Genomic DNA, 20,213 nt, shown 5'->3' with positions numbered 1-20,213 from the left:
AAGTGAATTTACAAAACTCTTGCTTCACTGAGGCTTTAGGTTTTATGCCGGCGTAGGAGTAATACAGAATGCAGGCTTAAGGCTTCTCTTGGAATTAAAAGCCAGTTAATTCCAGAATGCGCTGATTGTGTTCCTACTGTAGCTGCTTAATAAGGGAACAGAAAATGTCAGTATTTTGTTAAAACGAAGAGCTCTGAATCCTCTTTAGGAAAAGCTGAGGCATGCACATAACATTGCAATAGCTGGAACAGTAACAAGGCACACAAGAAGATTGTCAGAGTGTAAGATGACGGATTTATTTTTTTTTATTTTTATTTTTTTAAATGCAGCTAACAAAGTTTTGTCTTTAGAGCAGGGAGAGAAATGTGGCAGAACCGATCAAAGAAAATAGCATCACATTGATAAAACACATGCTGCAGTACTTCCCACAGTTGGAAGAGCGTAGTATTTAACAACGGTGACCTAGATTGGAGGAGACAATAAAAGCTGTTGCGGTGAGGAGCAGATTGACTGCCATTCTCATCTGGGTAATAAACGGCTGAAATATGGACAGTGTATGAAAGTTTACTAATGTAGCTTACATAAAGACCTATACTTTTGGAGGAATTGTCTCTGTAGCAAATTCAGTTTGAACTATAGCTTGCATCTGACAGATGTTTATGTGCTCCTTTGCAAAGATACCTATTACTTTATTCAAGGATCTATGAGCCTGCGAGAGTATGACCTGATTAGGTTTTAAAGTAAATCAATATGTGAACCTGTCCAAAAGTAGACATGCATTTATTTTAAAAAATATTACTCGGTGGGATAGCCTCGAGGGGATGTAGCTTTTCTGGAGAGTTTCAAATGAGATAGCAGTCATATGTTGTTATTTTAAAATATTTAGTGCCATTCAGATGCTACTATTTCAGCTATCCTGCTGAAAGTGCCTGACAACAGGAGATGACATTCTTGATGCTTTGTACCCAAAACAGTCTTTTAAGACATTAAAACTTGCTTAACTCTTGACCCTGGGGGTATTTTTTTTCTTTTCTTTGTTTTGGTTTTATTATCAAAGGACGTATTATACATATTTTTCTTTTGTTAAGTGGTTCATGGTAGTGCTTCTTGCAAAGTTACCCAGTTAACCTTTAGGTAAATATAAATCCAAATTCTAGAAAAATAAACCGTCAATCCAGCTGTGATTGATTGAGAGATGCTTTAAGTAAGTGCCATTGAGCTGTAAAGACCGATGCATCCCTACTGTGCTGTAAAGCTAAATATTATTAAATTGGGTTGTGTGCAGGGGGAGGGGAAGGAGATGGGGGTTGGAGGGACATCTGTTCTCTGCAGCGCTTTCCTCCCTGTTTGCTGGGGGGATTTCAAGCGTAAGTGAAGAGCGACGCCGTCAACGGTGGGGTGAGGTGGTTCCCTCACAGCACTCTGCGTGCACTCATTGGTGCCAGGGCCCAGTGGCTACTGCACTTGGTGGCCCACTGTGACCGTGTGTGGGGCAGAGACATCTCCCTGGCCATGGACCTGGCCAAAGAGCGCTTCAGATCCTTGTAGATTGTCAGTTTTGGGGCCATTATCTTATTCCTTTTCTCTCTTTGATCAACCTTCATTTGCTTTGTCCTTTCCTACTGTCTTCTTCACTAAGAATGTTAATGAAGATGCTTTTAGTTTATTCAGGTATTCAGAGAAGGTGTATTTAGCAACTATAATTTGTAAGTCGCTTTATTTTTCCTCTTTTTTTGCTATGGCGCACTTACTCAGACTCCACAGAGGAGGAACAGGCCATGTTGTGTTTCAAAATCAGTTCAGCAGATTTTGAAAAGCTATCTTTGAATATTCTATAATACACATACAGATTTGAAGAGCTTATTAAAGAAAGCCCCTGACACACTTCAGCAGTATTAAATCACTTCAGACGGTGCATGGGAGTGTAATGTTACTGAAGCATTTGAAAATGTTAACAGAGCCTGGATTTGAAAGTACTAGAGGCTTCACAGCCCTTACTGTGAAAAGTGATTTAAACTGTCAAAATTATTTCAATGTTTGCAGTGTATTACTTTCTTAAATGACAGAGAAGGGACATTAGTAAATAACTGTAACTGCAGTTAATCTCTGGCCAGCTAACCAGATGATATGCCGGGTTAATTTCTTTATTAAATGCTTGTTTAGTAACTGGGCAGCTGTTCAGACAGGCCAGATGGACTTCACTCTAATTGTGCTAATAATGAGAACTTTTTCACGATAAGAAGGAGCAATAAGAAGATGCATTTAGTGAGGGAGCATCGTGACAAATGGCTTCAGGACAGTATGGTCCTCTGCCCTCAACAGACTGGCTGAAATAGGTGGCTCATCCTTCAAAGCAAGAGGGTCCGGCAGCAAGAGCTGGAGTAATGGTTTATTCTTTGCTTGGTTGTTTATTTTTTTGGGTGTTCTTTGCCTCCGCAGCCCCCAGATCCCCGGTCCTACGTGCAGCCTTACAGCCTGCCCCCCTCCTGCCGCTCAGCTCTGCGGTTACTGCCGGGGGTTCGCAGCGGTGCAATTTGTGCATCCCCCCAACAATTCCATGTTACGTAAAGCTGTGCCTTGCGCCCTGAATGTTGTCTTTCTGACCCCTATCCCATTTGTGTTTTGTCGGTTTAATTAACTGTGTTCTCAGAGTTCTTTGCAAGAAAAATTACTAGATGGGCGTTAAGAAATTACAGCTTTGTTTACATGGAGGCAGATTCTTTTATACTGGAAACATTATCATAAGCAAGAGGAGTGGCAAAGTATGATGTTCTCAGTATGACTAATGAATATATTTTTCATTTGTCTTTGTTCAAAAGCATTGAGAGAGCGTTTGAGGAATAAAAGTCTGAATTTATGATCTGGCAATCTGTTTTTACGTTGGAATTGTTGCGTTAAGAATTGAGTCCTTGCAGAATGATTTGCTCTTGTTGACATTTCCAGCTACTTCCCGGATTGTAGCCTTTGTCCTCCTGCTGCTGGTCCAGAAGTACAGGTCATCTGTGTACCTTGTGTGGCGTCCCTAGCCTGCGAAGCCATCTCAGATGTGCCAAAACATCTCAGACGGGACTCAATGACTGTGTTTAAACATCTAAAATTGTGGGCAATTGACTCTGTAGACGGAGAACTTCACAGCTGTTGTTTTTTTTAATGTTTTAAACCCAGACAATGACCATTACTTTTTGTTTCCTTCTTTAACAGCACTCGAAAGGAGTGAGTGAGATGAACTGTTTGGGTTATAGTATCTGAAAGGCTAAATTATTCTCTTGGAGAGACGTTCTAAATGAGCCTGACCGAGATCCTGGATCTGTGTGAAGAGGACTAAGGATATAGGATGTCAACTGAGACAGAACTTCAAGTGGCTGTTAAAACCAGCACAAAGAAAGACTCCAAAAAGAAAGGTAGTGACTAATTTCTCTTTATTTGTGTGTATTTTGTACCTTAATCGGCTCCTACCTCAGCCACCTTTTATGCATCTGTGATTCGTCTGTTATCTGTGTGCTCGGTGAAAGTAAAATTGTTAAGCCCAGTGGTGTGGGAACATGGGATTCGATTCTCTGACATTAAAACTATATCTTAGTGAAATATATTTAAAATATAAGAAAGAATGTACGTCTTACTGTTCATTAATTTTTACTCTCTCTATATATATTGTAATTGTTTCACAAATGGAAATATAACTTTAAAAATTACACTTAGCAAAAGAAAACTTTTTTTCTCTGTCGAGAAGTAAATTTTCTTCTAAAGGCTTTGTTTCTACTTTGTTTTGAACTGACTAGAACTTAAATGCACTTTCTGTTACTGGAAGGTGGATCTTACTGACACTTAGTGAAGTCACAGAGAACTCCGTAGCAATCTAGAGAGAGATTAATTGCAATCTTGTAAAAGAAATATGAACAAACTCAAAATTAAGGAGAAGCTCTGAATAAATGCGTGGTTGGATAAGTTCTTACTTGTATTTACAATTTTGTGTCAGATTGTAGGGCAGTTCTTTGGACTGATAAGCATGAGAAATGGGACGGTATTAATTTGGTGCTTATGAAAGATTTTTAGTAGGGATTTTTGTAGTTCAATTTTTATTAGAATTTTATTGCTTGTGGTTTTAAGTAGTGATGAACTTGGAGGCCAAGACCTTGATTTCTAGTGGCAATTCCTGTTGGTTTGTGTTGCTGTCTTTGATTATTTTTATTAACACCTATATAGATAATGAAATTGAGATTGAAAACAGATTTACTATGAATTGCTCAAATAAAATAAAAAACTTAAACAAACAGAAAAAAATCATACTTCAATAGTTTCAATACTTGAGGCAGCAAGATTTGGACTTCCATGTGAGCTTTTCAGCTTGACATTCAGTTTCTTTTTGTGGATGTATAATTTAGCCACTTACTTTGAGGATTTTTTACTTTTTTTAAGACAAAAAAAATCTCGTCTTTGCTCCTATATATGTGCGTTGCAAATTTACTCATCTTAGATATCTGATAAATAACTTGTTCAGCTTCGGGGCAGCTATACCGTTTACTGCAACGATTTTACCAAACCGTTAATTAAGGCCTTGTGTTTGCTATAGGTTTTGTATCAGAAATCTTTATACTGGTGTTTTTAACAAGAGACACAGCAATTAAAAATGCTTAGCGTTGATGTGGGAAGATGGTGTAGAATCCTTATGACTACTCTAGGCCTACACTTACGAGGAAAAAATTATTCATTTATGATAAAAAAGCTGTAGTTTGGAAAGGTAAAAATAGGGGAACTTTGATGGAAATGAGAACGTGATTGGGAGAGATGTTCAAGGGAAGTAAAGAAGGTAAAAGATGTTTTGGTTGTATGATCATTCAGTATTTTTGGGCAGGCAGGAAATTAAAAAATGTCAGTTCTTTGCAAGACGGATAACATATTTTTGATTTGTTTCTCCTATGTTATTTCTTCTGCTGGAGGGTGAAAACTTTTGAAAACACCAAACAACTGTTTTAGCAATTTGATGTTTATATTAATAAAATATTCAGCATCCAACTTCTAAAAACATTTTCCTAAATCATAATAACTGAATGCTTCTCTGCACAAAATCGGATTCTATTCCCCACGTGGAAATTCTGAGAATTATCTTTACTGCTGAGAAGAAGTATAAAATATGTTCTGTGCCAGCGATCAGAGCTCCCTGCAGCATGTACAAGTACCTGAAGAACTGGAAGGGACAGTGCACGGCAGAGCGTATCTCCAAAATTAATCTTGTTGTGTGTTGTATGTGCAATCTGAGTGCATCCCATCACATCCAGCTGTCCAAAGGCTTCGCGGTACAATGAATGCTTTATACAGACAAGGTATAGACAATTCAGACAGTGTTTGCTATTCAAATCCCACATAATGAAAATCAAAAGAAACTTGGTGTGCTCATTTACTTGTCATTGAATTGTATGTATTTGCGTATATTTCAACAATGAGCCCTCCCCTGTATAGTGGGAATGATGGGCACGTGAAAAACAGGGTGGTGGGGGTTTTTTTTTCTTCTTTTTTTCTCAAGCTCATTAACTGAGAGCAGTGACAGGTAGCAAGTACTAACATGAAGTTTCTAATGTTACTAGTCAATTTGTTTGATTATGCAATGGATCTGACTGTTCCCAAGAAATTAGGCTTTGCTTTATAAACAGAAATTTCAGCTCTAGTGTATTTCCAGTGTATCATAGAATCATAGGGCTGGAAGGGACCTCTGGAGATCACCTAGTCCAACCCCCTGCCAGAGCAGGGTCACCCAGAGCAGGTCACACAGGAACGCGTGCAGGCGGGTTCTGAATGTCTCCAGAGACGGAGACTCCACCACCTCTCTGGGCAGCCTGTGCCAGGGCTCTGCCACGCTCACAGCAAAGAAGTTCCTCCTCAGGTTCAGGTGGAACTTCCTATGCTCAAGTTTGTGCCCGTTACCTCTTGTCCTGTCCCCGGGCACCACTGAAAAGAGCCTGGCCCCATCCCCCTGACACCCACCCTTTAACTATTTATAAGTGTTGATAAGGTCCCCCCTCAGGTTTTGTTGCACTTCTGCAACAGCCATGCGACCACTTCCATCCCGAGTGGGGAGGGGGCTCTTTTGCTGTATTATCTACCGTTCTGGTAGTTCACGGCACTGCGCTGAGAAAGAGCAGTAAGTTTGATAATAATTTCCTAACGGAACGTCTGTCCCGCAGACGTATCCCATGCCAAAGATCTGGAGTGACTGAAAGGGGACAAGGATTAGTATGGAGTTAGAGCAGGGGACAAGGTTCTTTCCTGATCTCACCATAAGTCTTCTGTGTAGTGTCAGCTAAATCTTCAGCTCTCTCTATAGCTGTATGAGGATGCAGTAAGGTAGTGTTACTTATTTGAAGTGTTGTACTAATACAAAGCTTAATTGCCACGATTTGTAAAGTATATGAATATAAAACTTGATGAAATGTTAGATAAATGCAAGCTGCTGCTCTTATGGAAGTACAACGGCCAAAAAGAAAATGGTGGTCGTTTAGATGATGTGACTCATACGTTCGTGGTGTAGTGCCTGTCTTGTGTTAAGGGCACTGTAACATCATTAGCTAAGCAAACAATTTAATAATCTGGAGAAGTTAGAGGGAAAGTCCAGGAGGAGTCTCGCGATGCTCAGTGAGTGTGGATGCAAAGTCCTGCAACCGGGCTGGACTAACTCCCTGCAGCAGGGCAGGGTGCGCGCTTGACGTTCTTTTGGGGTTCCTTACAATGGCTTTTGGACTCTGTTGTATTAGATTACTGATTTTTTGGTGACAGGGAAATAATTTGATTTCTGATGCAGAGGGGGCACATGGCACTAAATGCTGCTGCGAAGTTCCAGATTTTACCGTATATTTCTTTTATGTGTGGTCGAATGCAAAACAATTCTCTTACAAGAGATTATTTAAAACATTTCTCATAAGGCACATTCTCATCAGTATTTTTACAGCCATAAGCTTTCTAGTCATAGTCAACTCTTCAGTCTCTCTCCATTGTCATCAGAGCTGGTTCGTAAGGCAGTATTGTCTCCTAACACTGAAGCATTATTACTACAGTTAGGACAAGAACTTAACATATGAAATCCTCTCAGAGGCTGCTATTTAAGTAGAATCGCAGCTGCGAAACTCTAATGTGCAATAGGTAAGCTCAATATTAACACGATAATATCAAATCGTAATTTTCTATGTTAACATTATCACCCTGGCTAATCTTAAAAATAGTCTATTAGAAAATCAAGTACTAATTTTGCCTTTTGTTCCATCAATATTGATCTGATGGATCAAGAAACTGATGGGCTCTAGAAGTGCTACCTGGTCACGCTCCCCGCAGAGGGTGGGAGTTTTAACTGACTTGAAGGCGCAGTTTTGAAAACGGAGGTGAGCCGAGCACCTCCCTTCCTCTCCAGATTGGGGCTGTTTGCTCCATGTACTGTGAAGATGCTTACCAATGGAGGACCCGTGTTTCACCCTGACCTCCGCAGCCTTCCTTTCTACACTTCACCCCGCCTCTTAGGGGTTTACAGCAACCTGGATGCTATTAGAGGAGATTATATTTCTGCCACCCCCCACCTCCAGCCCTGATCTTCATGCCAGTCTTGACTGATACCTACTAGTAACTGTGTTGTAATTACCTTTTTTAAGAACAAATTGTAAGCGATGTCTTGAAGAAGTTTCACGTTGCTCTCTAAAAGGAATTCTCAGGAGATTTAGGAAGCTTTATTCAAGGACTTTTTTCTGGTGGTTTTTTGTTTGTTTTTTTTTTTTTTGCGAGTTTACCAAAGATCATGTGTTCTTTCAGAAACATTTAGAGAATTAATCATTCAAGTAATGCTCTTAAAGATTGATTTTACTGCATTCGTTTATGTCACCTGGTTCATTGAGAGGTGAATAAAGATTATGTTTTTACCATTCATGGTGGGAAATTAGAATTTTTTATTAGCCAGAGTTGTTAGAAACACAAACCGTGTTTGTCTTGTGGTACACGGCGGAAAAGCCATTTATAAGTGCGTATGGATTATTGAATCAAATGGAAAACATTTACTTGAGCCTATTGGAATTAAAATTGATTTAGAAACCTCTTCAGGGGAAATGTGTTGCATTGGTGTTGAATCCACACTGATAACTGCCTTGAAAAATCCCTTCTTGCAAAATTAACTTAAATAGGAAAACTGAAATGGGAGGTCAGTGAAGAATTGACCCAGGCTACCAAATTTGAATGGAGATCTGCAACTGCTTGGGGGAGGCCAGGAGACTTTTCTAGGGATTTGATTTCTTCCTCTTGCGCTTAAATGTTGTAATTATTCTCTTTCTCTCCTTTTTTTTTTTTTTTTTTTTTTTTTTTTTTTTTTAACAAAATCATCTCTCATTATATCTCCTATAGTAAGACTTTTGAGTCAACTTTCAAAATGACAAAAATGAAGGCAAGACACAAAGAGTAGCAGCTCAGGCATGTTGACAATCAGCATATAATGATCTTTGATGCTAAGGATCACCATGGGTGAAATTCCCTTATTTAATAGATTTCCACGTCAACGTGTGGGAAGCACGTGGCATCTGGAAAGAGATTTCGCAGCAGGCAGGTCGCCAAGCCGGGGATTGCCGTAACTAGCCGGTAGGACCGTGACGTTTAGAGGGGGTGTAATGTGCTATGTCTCTACCAGAGCTAGATGCCTTCTCACAGCCATGAGCTGGGCACTTGGTTTTGACTGAATGGATATCCAGGTTCGGAAGCTGTGCCTGAGGAGGGAGAGCGAGAGCAGACTCCGCTCAGGGGGCTCTTTAATGCCAGGTAAGGAATTACCCTGCTTGCACCGGCAGAGCAGAGGCTGTTGCATGGCAGCGCTTTCTTGGTGGTAGAAGATCTGAGTTTGATCCTCCCGGGTTAAGTGTCCACTTTTAACTGTCTCGCTACTCATTAAAAGGATTGCAGTGGCTCCAGACCATTCACGTATATCGGATCAGGCCTCTGGCAGAGTCACATCTATTTCCTGGGTCTTTTAAACTCTAATGAGAGAGTAGAGTCTTAACTATCTAAAGGAAAACCTTTGCATCCCCAGAAGCAAAACTCTAGTCCTACTAAGATCAAACAGGAGGTACCTAGTTAGTTTAAAAGCCTTTGGGGATAAGCAGCCTTTAAACAGGGTTATGTTTTGTCATTTTCAGTTTTCATCATAGGTGCCTAATGCTACCCAAGTCCTGTTTTGGGTTTTTTAGCCCTCACTTGAACCTAGTCTTTGGACTAATCATTGCTGAACTGGAGAGTGGAATGGAGGTTTCTGGTTGATGTGAAGGTTGCGATTTTGCTGATACATAGAAATCTCGATGCAGTTTGTACAGGTTCATCTCCAGATTGGAACTTCAGTTTGAACTAATAAGTGTTATGAACAATGGTAGTTGATTTTTTTAAAAATTATTTTTTTCAATTATTATTATTGAACTGTTTTTTTTTACATTACTATCAGTTAACAACAATTAAAGCATCATCACTGTAATGAGGCATTTCAGGTTGTCAGATTGGTTTAGGTTCATTTATTTTGCTGATTACCTTGCTAAGATCCGTGGAATCCAGCAAAATTCAAATTTGATCTAAAGAGTAATGAAAGAGGGGCACAGTCAGGAGCTTATTTCATTGACGGGGAGTGGATTTGCTTTGTTTCCTTGCAGTAGTTATGATTTTTTCAATAATTTATAGATCAAGTAACAGCAACATTAATTGATACACTAATTGAGTCCACATGCCTGCCTTTAACAAATCTCTTTTGTGAAGTCGTTACTGACAATATTAATTGCACATCTTTTGAGTCTTGATATAAGTTATGAATTCATTCTGAAGTTGAAAGAGGGTGGGAAAATCATTAATTTTGACATTGTGTAGCTATAATTAACAAGAGTTATTCAATAACCCTATCATAAATTAAGAGAGCTCATGAATTTTATTTTAAATACCGCATTCAACCAAAAGGGGGTCCATGGTTGTGTTAACTGAAGCATTCTTTGGGGGTGATGGATGTTGTCTCTTGTTGCGGTTAAACTGTTTGCTGTTGGTTTTAATTGAGGGGACAGGTCTGCCTAAGTTAAGGCTGGGGCTCTGTTACTTTGCTGCTCCTCAGGAGAGGAATCAATAATCTCTTGCATGTTAAGAGTAACATTTCCTGCAAGCTTCTGTTACGTTACCCCTTCTCAATGTTTTAACAGTCGTCAAAGCATTTCAGTTGAAACTAGTAATTAGGAGCTTAATGCAGCGCGTGTTCCACGGAGGATTTGACTCATGTAACAGTCATTAAGTACCGGTGGGTGTTTCCGTGCTGCGAGGCTGACTGTGTGTTAGGAAACCTGTTGGTTGCTGGTTGTGGGGATCACCTGTACATCCAGTTCAGCCTCTGCCGTGCATTGGTTCTGGCTTTGTCCACTTACGCTGTTAAACTACGTCTGAGTTTTGGTTGAAATATGCAGAAAGCGAGGGGCTGAGGCTGGTAAGGAGGTGGAACTTCCAAGCAGGCAAATAAAGAAATATTCAAGGAAACTTTTCGTCTACTTGGCAGTCATTGAAAAGACTCCCAGCAAAGTTTGTATTAGGACATTTGTGAACAAAAAGTTTTGTTCAGAGGGTTTGGTGGAAGAAAATTCTGTCATGCAACTGAGCAAGGGTAACTTAATTCATCCAGTTTAGTCGCTAAAATGCCTCGTCGGCTTTGGATTAGTGGAAGTTTCCTAATATGGCTCACATAGAAATATTCTACAGGGACAAATGTGTTGATGATGATAATGTTTTTATATCATTCTTCATCCAAAAATATTTGCCTGCCTAATAAATATTGATGAGTGACGTTTCTGTCAGCACGTTGCATCACGTGCATTTGAACATTTCTACTTTTCTGAAACTTTTTACCTTCTCCGTTGGCATTATAGGAAATTCCACAAGTAATAATAAAATATGTCAAAGTATTACTCACTGTAAAGTACAGGTTGGAGGTATCAGCTGTGTTGGTAAATACTCCTATTTTGCTGAAGAGAAATCAAAGATAAGTTAATCTGGAAAATGAGCTTCATCGGAGTAATCTTGGAAGCATTGAACTGCTCACCAATTTTCTGTGAAATAAACAGATAACCCTTAGCATTAATGTCCACATTAGTGCAGTGTATACTTTTTCAAATTACTAGGGAAAATTTGTCCAAACTTACATAATTTATGGAAAGTAATGAGCTTTCACGACCTGTGTACGTATGGGGAAACGTAAATTGATTTCAAAGGTGGTTACATCTTTGCAGCAAAAGCCAGCGCTGATCTCATGATTCCTTTCCGAAGATTACACCACAAACCAGGGCAGAGCTTGATACGTAATCTGAGGGTCCTGTTTCTTGTTTTGTGCTCTACCCAATGTGTTTTGCTCTCTCAGTAGCGATATCCCAGTAATTTTGTCAGTCAACTTGTGAATAAAGAAGCGTGGAGCAACGTACAAGTTAAGGGAAACACGCGGGGTTTGGCTTGTGTATTTAAGCAGCGAGAAACACAGGTGTTCAGCTAAATGCCACAGTAAATTAGTCACAAAACTCATAGTTGAAAAATCTTTGTGTCCTTAATCTTTAATGTCCTAGACCTTTTGAACACTGGCCACTTCCTCCTAAGAAAAACTTGCCACAAAATTGGAAGCCTTTTGAAATATACTGTGGCTGAATTTGTAAGCCCTTCATTCGCGGGTTAGGGCATATTCCTGAGCTCAAAGAAATACACAGTGAATTTGGCCAAGTGATAGGATGAGACTTCCCGTGATAAATACGTCAGGCCCTGCCACCCACTGTGCTGCTCAGGAGCAAGGAAAAGATGTGGTTGTGATTCTTGTAGATGATGAGCTCTAGCTATATAATCAATATTCACATTATTGGCCATCCAGAATAAAGGTAATAATGTATTTGGGTTGTCTAACGGCAGAGTGGATGAATGTGTTTAAGTATAACGTTCCTTTTGAAAATGAATTCCCCAGAATTCATGTCCTCAGGAATAATTGCATATTATTTGTATTATTTTAAACTAAACATTGTTATATATAATAGCTAGTGTTAGTGTACAGGCAGGAAAGAATGCATTTCTCTGCTTTTACAGTTGGCTGGTTTTTGCAGATGAGACAACAATATATTTAGTTTGTTTAACTAAATAATGTGTTTGTGGGAGTCTTTTGTCTGAAGACAGAGAGCTGAATAAAACGCAAAAGAATTCTTTCAATTTTTTCAACTAGAGCAATTCTTAGTGAAATCATGAATAGGTGCATTATATGCTCTTAATGTGTATTTTAATGCAAGTATCAGATGATCAGATCTTAATATATATATATATATGGACGTTGAACAGGCATACTAAGTGTGAATAAGAATCAAGATCCCCTGCGACGTGAGCAGCAAGAAAGAGAAATTTTTTTTTAGAAAATAACAAGCGACGCCAAAGACAACTGAATGCTTTTGGTTTTGCAGGAAAGGAGAAGTCAGAGTGCTTCTTGGTAGCTTTGGTCTTCCAGGAACATGCCCCAAAAGATGTGTATAGAATCCTGGAGCCCTGCATGATATAGCTTTTGGATACAAAGGGAGATGTGCCTCTCTGGAGGATGACAGGAGGAAGCCCTGACAGAACCAGGCAGCGAATGTGGACATGTTGCCAAGGGTCAGACTGGCTTCTGTAGGTGGGTTCTGGCCTCTGTGAAATCGCGGGGAACCTGCATCCTGAGAGCAGAGTGGTGGTGTACAATAATCGTACCGAAACCGCCAAGGGTAGTCCTCACGCTGTGTACCTCCGGAGTTTTTCTTCTGTTCACCTGCTGTAGTGGTTTCTGTTGCAGATTTCCTGGTGCCTATAATATTAAAATCATTAACAACTGGATGATAAACTGATGGATTACGCACCTATGATCCTGTTAAGTTACTTTTTTTAAGTGACAAAAATATTCTTTCCCTGATAGTATGAAGAGCACTTGCTGCTTAGAAAAATACATGGTGTTCAGAAAGATTGTAAATTCAGTGCGTTGAGTTACTGGTACTCATCAGCTGTTCGCTGAAGACCTCTATCATTAGGGACCACCTTCTGAAACTTTTCTTACCTTGAATAACTTCTCAGTCTGCATTCAGATATCATTCCCACCAGAACTTCTTTGCCTCCCGCTGGCCCAGAGCTCAGGCTCCAGAGGCCTCGATCAGTCTAGCTGGACACGTTAATGGCTCATCACGAGCAGGAGCTACACCGTGTTTCACAGTTAGTGCTCTGTAGTGAGGAACATTCCAAAGAGAATCCATTTTCTAAACCATGAAAGAAGACGAGTCTTCCCTGCTTGAATCTGTGTAGCCTCTGTGAATGGAAACTGTACGTGGATCCAAGCCGTAAGGAGGAAATACGTTAACGCTCATTGACGTTTTGCCTTCTACTAGTAATAAGAGCGAGGCCAAAGCTAATATCCCAGCACTGAACTAACCTGAGATTTGGAGACGGCCACCCTTCAGTCTCTTGCTGTCTGTACAACCACATATCAGGCACTCTTACATCTAACTAGCTACACGTTCCTATTTTGATCCTCCTTGAACAGCTGGTGCTTCTCTCCCACAACCTCCCTCCACAGCTCAGGATCAGTGGAGTTGACTCATTTCTGATTTAGACACAGTGTTTATCCTGTTCTTGTCACCCAGGCTGAAACACCAAACAGTAGAGGTTATCGCTTATTTGGAAGCAGGTGAGTTTACACACTTTATTTACTATAGTATTGTTGGCTTTTCCCAATTCCTTTTATTTATGCTGTGGTGCAGTGCAAGAGGGCAGTTGCCAACACAATATCCATTATTATTCTGACAAGAACAGAGTAGCTTTCACTTCCATTTCTTGGAGACAGCATTATTCAGTGCTTTAAAAAAGCAATAAAAGAAAAAAAAAAAAAAAAAGTAGGGCAAATTACCATCTGGCTGCTGAGTTGTGAAACAGCCCTTCCTTGCTGGAAGGAGATGAAGTTTGAAGTGAAGGTGTGAATAGTGTGCGGTCTCTCTGGGCCTTGTGTCTGCTTTGTGGTGCTCGCAGTAGGGAAGAAAATGAGCTGTTCCTCCATCAACACAAAAGTCAGCATGTGTGGAGCCGAAATGTTAACATGGTCCTGTTTCCAGGACCTTCCATTAGAGGTAATGGAATCTGCTGGGCTACGGGGCCTGGGGGATTCATCCTCTCCCAGCCTGATGGAAGGCTGCTGCCGGTTTGGTGTATCCAGATCCAGACAGGAGCAAGGCTGAGCATGTAATTCCCCAAAGGTGTGTGTGCACGCACTGCAAACAGCCACACAGACCGCCCCACACGGAGCAGAGCTTTTACCTGCACCCACAGGATCAGAAACAGTACTTACATACACAGGGACACCACAGCTGGCTCAGTCCTGTTCCTCTCCTCTGGTTATCAGCTATGAAGTTTGCTAGTGGACACACACACACATTCTACGGTTTTCTCTGTGGTGATGTTAGACATCCAGTTTGTCCATAGCTGTCCCTCCCAACATCAGTCTCCTCTAGTTTTTGGCACCTGAACCTGTGGGCCCCTCGGGATTTCAGCTTCTTGCTTCAGTGGCTGGTGCTCAGACTTCTCCTCCTCCTCTTCAACTAGTCTGACTTGACGTTCACTAGTGCTCCTGCGCCAGCTCAGAATGGAGAGCATGCCTCTGGAGAAGTCCTGACCGAGGAATACAGAGTGAGCTCGAGGGAAAAGGAGACTTCAAGTCACGCCATGTACTCCTGGGTTGGTGTCTTGGGAGGCTGCTGTGTGGCTGTGTAGCACAGGCAAGCCTCTGCCCTTCCCTGGTTTGTCCTGGCTGTAAAAAGGGGATGGTTTCTTGTGAGGGATTCTTGGGACAACGTTGTGTCCTCCTACCTTACCCATAACTGATCTCGATGAATGTAGCTAGGGAAGGTGGGAGATCCTTCTGGTGGTCGTTTCAGCAGTGGTAGGATATCCTGTTTTGGGGAGCCCTGCAAAGTTGTCCAAACTGGATATTAGGAAAAATTTTTACGCTGAAAGGGTTATTAAGCATTGGAACAGGCTGCCAAGGGAAGTGGTTGAGGCACCATCTCTGGAAGTATTTAAAAGACAGGTAGACATAGTGCTTAGAGATACAGTTCAGTGATTTGTTTTGTTGGGTTTTTTTTTGGGTTAGATTTAGGTTGGTGGTTGGACTAGATGATCTGAAAGGTCCCTTCCAACCTAGGCAATTCTATGGTTCTGTAAAGCTCTTGCCTCCACTTCACAAATATTAATGTTTCATGACAGTCTCCTCTACAAATGTCAGGAGGAGCAGCTTTCTCTGGAGTCAGCTTGCTTTTAACGTCTACCCCCATTTTAACTACTAGCAAATGTTGAACAGCTAATCTGTAATCTATAATTACACCTCTGATTCTTTTTAGTTTAGTCAGAGGAGAAATTGTATAGTGAAAAGGATGATTCGGGGAGTGAAATGAAATTAAGCATAATAAGTCTTTTGAGGTTAGCTATTAATTTCATTTTTAAATATAAAATTGCCATCAAGGTAATAAGAGGGTAATACTTGCACGTCACAACAATGTGGACTAGCAGGCCGATAACTAGGTGGAAGGGAAAAATAGCAGTAATAGTTGACTAAATTAATTTTTTTTTTTTTTTATACCTTGTGTTGCCTGTAAGAGTTGTACATTGAACTCAAATCTACAAAGTCATGTAAAGTGAATTAAAATGCATCAGGGAAATTGAGTGTACTCTGTACTTGGACATGGCTTAAGTTTAATATTGATATGATTACCTATGTGTGTTTAGTGTTTGCTATATTTACTAGTCTAGGGATGTTTATGGATTGCATTTTTTTATAAAAAGTGTCTCTTTAAAAATAATGTGTTATCAGCCCTTCTGAGTAAAAATGGATGTGGAAGAACACAGTCGCTGCTGTTGTGAGCATGTCAAAAAGATGGCAATGCTTGAGAGACACCAGAGATCAAAATGAAAGCTACCTACAGAGTTCTTTATCTGTTTCACCTATTTTCCTTTTCTCTGCTAGACTATAACTAAAGCAATATATTACATCTATACCTCTCTATTTAATTGCATTAAAGAAATGCTGGGGCTATAAGGTTAAGCATCACAATTCCAAGGAAGCACAGACTCAAAGTTGCCTGGGTAAGCCTAATTTAACATCCCTTCAGGGTATACATTTTCATACAGTTTTTAATGAGCTGAGCTCACATCGCTGTTTCCTGGAGACCTTTGCCCTGTTCAGTGAATGGAAGGACAGTGGTCAGGGGATGTGCTCCATTTGGGGCTGCTTTCTGTGCTTGACAGTCAAGATGGAGCTGCCTCCTTTCTTTGCGTGGTACCCAACCCGCCCGTGAATACATGGATGTTGATGGGAGCGCCAGAAGATCTAAATTCTTTACATCTTAGCAACGTTCTTTTCATGTATACTTTTTATTTTTTTTTCCCAAAAAGTAAAAATAAAAATCTCGTGACAGGTAGTTGTGGTTTTGGTTTTCTTTTTTATGAAAGATTTGAATGAGTTTAAGGCAGCAGCCTCATAAATAGCTTTTGCAAAAGGTCACATCTTAGGGACGTGAAAGGAACTGGGAAATGCTTCTGGAAGAAGAAAGTAGTCACAATATCCAAGCTGACAGTGGTGCTTCAGTGAAGGGAAGACAGACTGGCTCAGGTGAGAATTAAATAAAGACACAGAAACTGTAGGTGTTCGGGAATTAGTCTTGGATGTTTGTTCAGCAAAATAACAGAAGGACTTTCCGTAGAGAAGTACTGTTTTCAACTAAGGCTTCGTTAAGGAAACTTCCTCAGATCCAGGATAATGTTTCAGAAAGAGCAGCTTTGTGGCAGAGGAGTTGGGATCCCTCCCGCTCATAGGGATGGGAGAAGAGCTTGACCCTCCTGCTGATTGTGGGGCATGATTTGGGGGGGAAGTCCCATAGCTCAGGTGATTACCCTGGGCCACTGTGGCATATATGTGTGTCTCACCATTTCCTTCATCCCTTCTTCCTCCTTTGTTTGCTTTTGTAGCTCCCTTTTCCTTTTGGAGAATATCAGGAAAAATCAGAATATTTTGAACGTGGATCTTATTTTTGAGCCAGCCTTCGCTGGGAGAAGGGAACAATGTGTTTGAAATGAATAGTCTGAATGACTGGAAATCAGTGCAGGGCTTCGGAGGGGTGCAGTCAGAGCAGTATTCAGGAGAGATTCTTTTGGTTGCCCTTTCTGAACAAAGAAGAGGTGGCCAGGAACAAGTGATGAGAAGAGACTGAGATCGCAGCAGTTGAGAAGCTGTTGAAGATACAGATGCTTAACATGGCCACAGGGTTAGAACAGAGAGGGATGGACAGTCTTTAGTGATATTAAGAAGAGGTTTATTAGGGGTCATCTAATTCTATTTAAAATGAAGCAAAGGCCAGTGCTTTGCGGTTTATCTGTATGTGCATATGTTACGGAGGTCCAGGATAATGCGGGTTTATCTGTCTCTTTAGGCCAAGTCCTTTGCTACCAAGCAAGCGTAGATAGTCCCACTGGCTGCTACTCTACGTATTTCAATGAAACAAACACAATTTGGGTGTTCAAAAATAGCTTGAAAAGGAGTTGTAACCATGTGAAAGCCCCGCTTTAATGGTAGTTTGTAGGCTCATGGGCAGTTCTTTTTTTTAACGGGGAGATATTTAAGAGAGCAGTGAGGATCCTGGGGTCGGATCTTGTGAAAGCCGTGAACCTTCATTGTTTTTAAAAATATTTAGTATGTTATATTAATTTCATTATTCATTCATTTTAAATTATCTCCTAACCATTTTCAGGGACATGGTCATTTCAGCAAATAAAGATAAAGTAAATATATTTGAAATATATTTGAAAACCTAGTAAACTCTCCAAGTAATTCTTTAATTCAGTAATTCCTCATATTCTATTCAATGCATAAACTGGCAATGTACTGAAAAGATTATGGAGATCACAGAGGAGGCTTAGTTTTCTTTTAATCTTTTGGTGGAACCAATCATTTGGGGCTAAATGTCCAGAGAGCAGTTGGATGCGGGAATCTTAGTAAGTGACATTACTGGATGTTCATGTGAAATACTTTATGTATTTGTATCAAGCTCCTCACTTCTTAAAACAAAAGGAAATTTAAAAAAAAAAAATGGAGGGAAGATTCGGATCCTTTTCGTAATGAAGCAATCAATGCAAATTTTAAGACGCAATAAGACCTTTTATAAACATACTATGAAAGCGTATTTTCTGTTGCCTGATGATCATCTCTTAAGATGATCTGTAACCTGACTTGATGACTCTCTGTTCCTGGAGTCCAATTTTATTATAAAACTGTTGCAGTGGAGGAGATTTTGAAGCCTTGTAATTTTGCAAAATCAACTTTACAAGGTGTTTTTCACCTTTTATTCAAAGTTCAGCTTCCGGGAAAGTCATATCAACATTTAATCTATTTTTACAGTGGGGTTTCTTCTTCTTGAGAAACTCTGTCATTTAGAGCTATGGGCAAACACAAAAGAGTAAGGTGGTCAGAGCTACACCTTTGTGCAAAATTACTAAAGAGGGCTTCTATGTTTCATTAAAAAATAGTAAATTTGTATGCCACATATTAGACATTGATTTTTTGCTGCTGAATTTCAGGGTAATGAGCCGGTTAGAGATGGGGGCGGGGGGGAAGATACCAAAGGCGCATCTCTCTTTGTGTTTTTTCAGAAATGTGACGATATCTTGAGAAATGTAACTTGAAACTCATGTGAATTTACTGACCACCAGAATGAAGTCAGTGAGGTCAGCGTTACCTACTCTGGCCTTTCTTCACGCTCCCTTCTCTGCAGTGTATCTCCAGCAGATAAGGCTGAGCCGTTACAGCACCATCTTTTGCTAATGCCCTATAACCTCAGCGGGCCAGATTTTGTCATTTCTGTTACCACACTAATTGTATCTAAACACAAGTCAATTTATTTATTTATTTTATTTTCAAAGCAGATGATGTTTGGAGGAGACTGAATTCTCTGAGGTTAGTAATGAAATTTCCGTTTGAAGTAACCTAGTTCAAAGGGAAAAATTTCCCCTTTAGGTTTAGACCAAAGGTTCTAAAAGCCCGAGATGTGAAAATAAAGAGGCAGTAGCTATAAATACCTTTCAAATTACGTCTCTTTAGACTTGCTGAAATGTGTGGTTAAGCTTCTTTCTTGCTGCTTTAAAATATTCAAGGTTATTGGCCTGCATTAAACCCTAAACTCTTTAAGTACCATTTTTTAACCCAAGTTATTCAGAACTGACAAGCTGAAAGATTTAGAAATGGTTGTCTGTGAGGGGAAATGGTTGTCTGTGAGGGGGAAAAAAAAACAGATTTTTGAGATGGACCCTGGGTATTTTCTCCTAAAAATTAATAAATTTCAATATTTTCACACACAGGAGTGAATGATTTTAGTTGCCAGTAGTAGGTGTGTAACAACACCAATTCCTTATTGCCAGTACTCCTTACGTAAGCTGAGCATCCCTGGACTATGGGTATTTAGTCAGCCAGACTTTCATCTCTGGAAAACATGAATATGCTTATGCTGGTATGACCAAGGCAAAATATTCAAAGTACGCTAGAGTTCCAAGTTCCTTTTGCCAGCATATAAGAGTAGGATTTTTGTTTGATCTGTTCTGTATGACACACTTTGAGGTCTGAGATTTCATAGTCAGTGTGTTTCTATTCATCAGAATTTCGTTTATTTAGAGATGTTAACTTACTGGTTTACTCACCTCAAGCCCAGTAGTAGTATTAAGTTAATTCTTAGTCACAATTGTTGGGGGAAACGCTTTTTTCCCAAAAAAAATTTCAACTTTCACTCTGGAATTCAACCATTAGATGAGAGAGTTTCGAGTCTGGCTAGAACATCCTTGTCCTGGTGTATGCACAGCTGGGTCGGTTCTTGCCAGTGACGGCGACCGTATTCCTCCAGATCAGGAAGAGAACCAGATCACAGCCTGATGTAAAGTCTGTCGCTGAATCCCGACAGTCATTATATTAAGCTGAAGCGCTAGATTCATTATATGATCGGCGATATCTCTCCTTGCTCCCTTTTTTATAAGCCTTGTAACACATAAGCAGTATTAAAGACGGCAAGATTGTGCCAAAAGCGTCGAATAACTCGGAGTATATCAAGCCATTGTAGCCTGCAGATTTTTATTTCATATATAAGATAGAGGCGTGGCTAAAGCTTCATGTGACT

General features: G+C 40.1%; 1 protein-coding gene across 12 annotated transcripts in view; it reads left to right on the top strand.

Moving 5' to 3' along the window:
* The window catches only part of DAB1 (DAB adaptor protein 1), a 220,850-nt gene that overhangs the window by 93,626 nt on the left and 107,011 nt on the right, over positions 1-20,213 (top strand). For 5 of the 12 annotated variants that reach the window (XM_054211510.1, XM_054211507.1, XM_054211509.1 and 2 more), the window contains one exon: positions 3,202-3,401. The exons of the other annotated variants lie outside the window; for them this stretch is intronic. In XM_054211510.1, the coding sequence (XP_054067485.1) occupies positions 3,335-3,401 (67 nt within the window). In that variant the 5' untranslated portion in view covers positions 3,202-3,334. The remainder of the gene's footprint in view (positions 1-3,201; positions 3,402-20,213) is intronic. 12 annotated transcript variants of the gene reach the window in all.

The sequence above is a fragment of the Rissa tridactyla genome, chromosome 8, assembly GCF_028500815.1.
Source record: "Rissa tridactyla isolate bRisTri1 chromosome 8, bRisTri1.patW.cur.20221130, whole genome shotgun sequence".
In the NCBI taxonomy this organism is placed as follows: Eukaryota; Metazoa; Chordata; class Aves; order Charadriiformes; family Laridae; genus Rissa; species Rissa tridactyla.
This window is presented reverse-complemented; position numbering and strand designations above follow the sequence as displayed.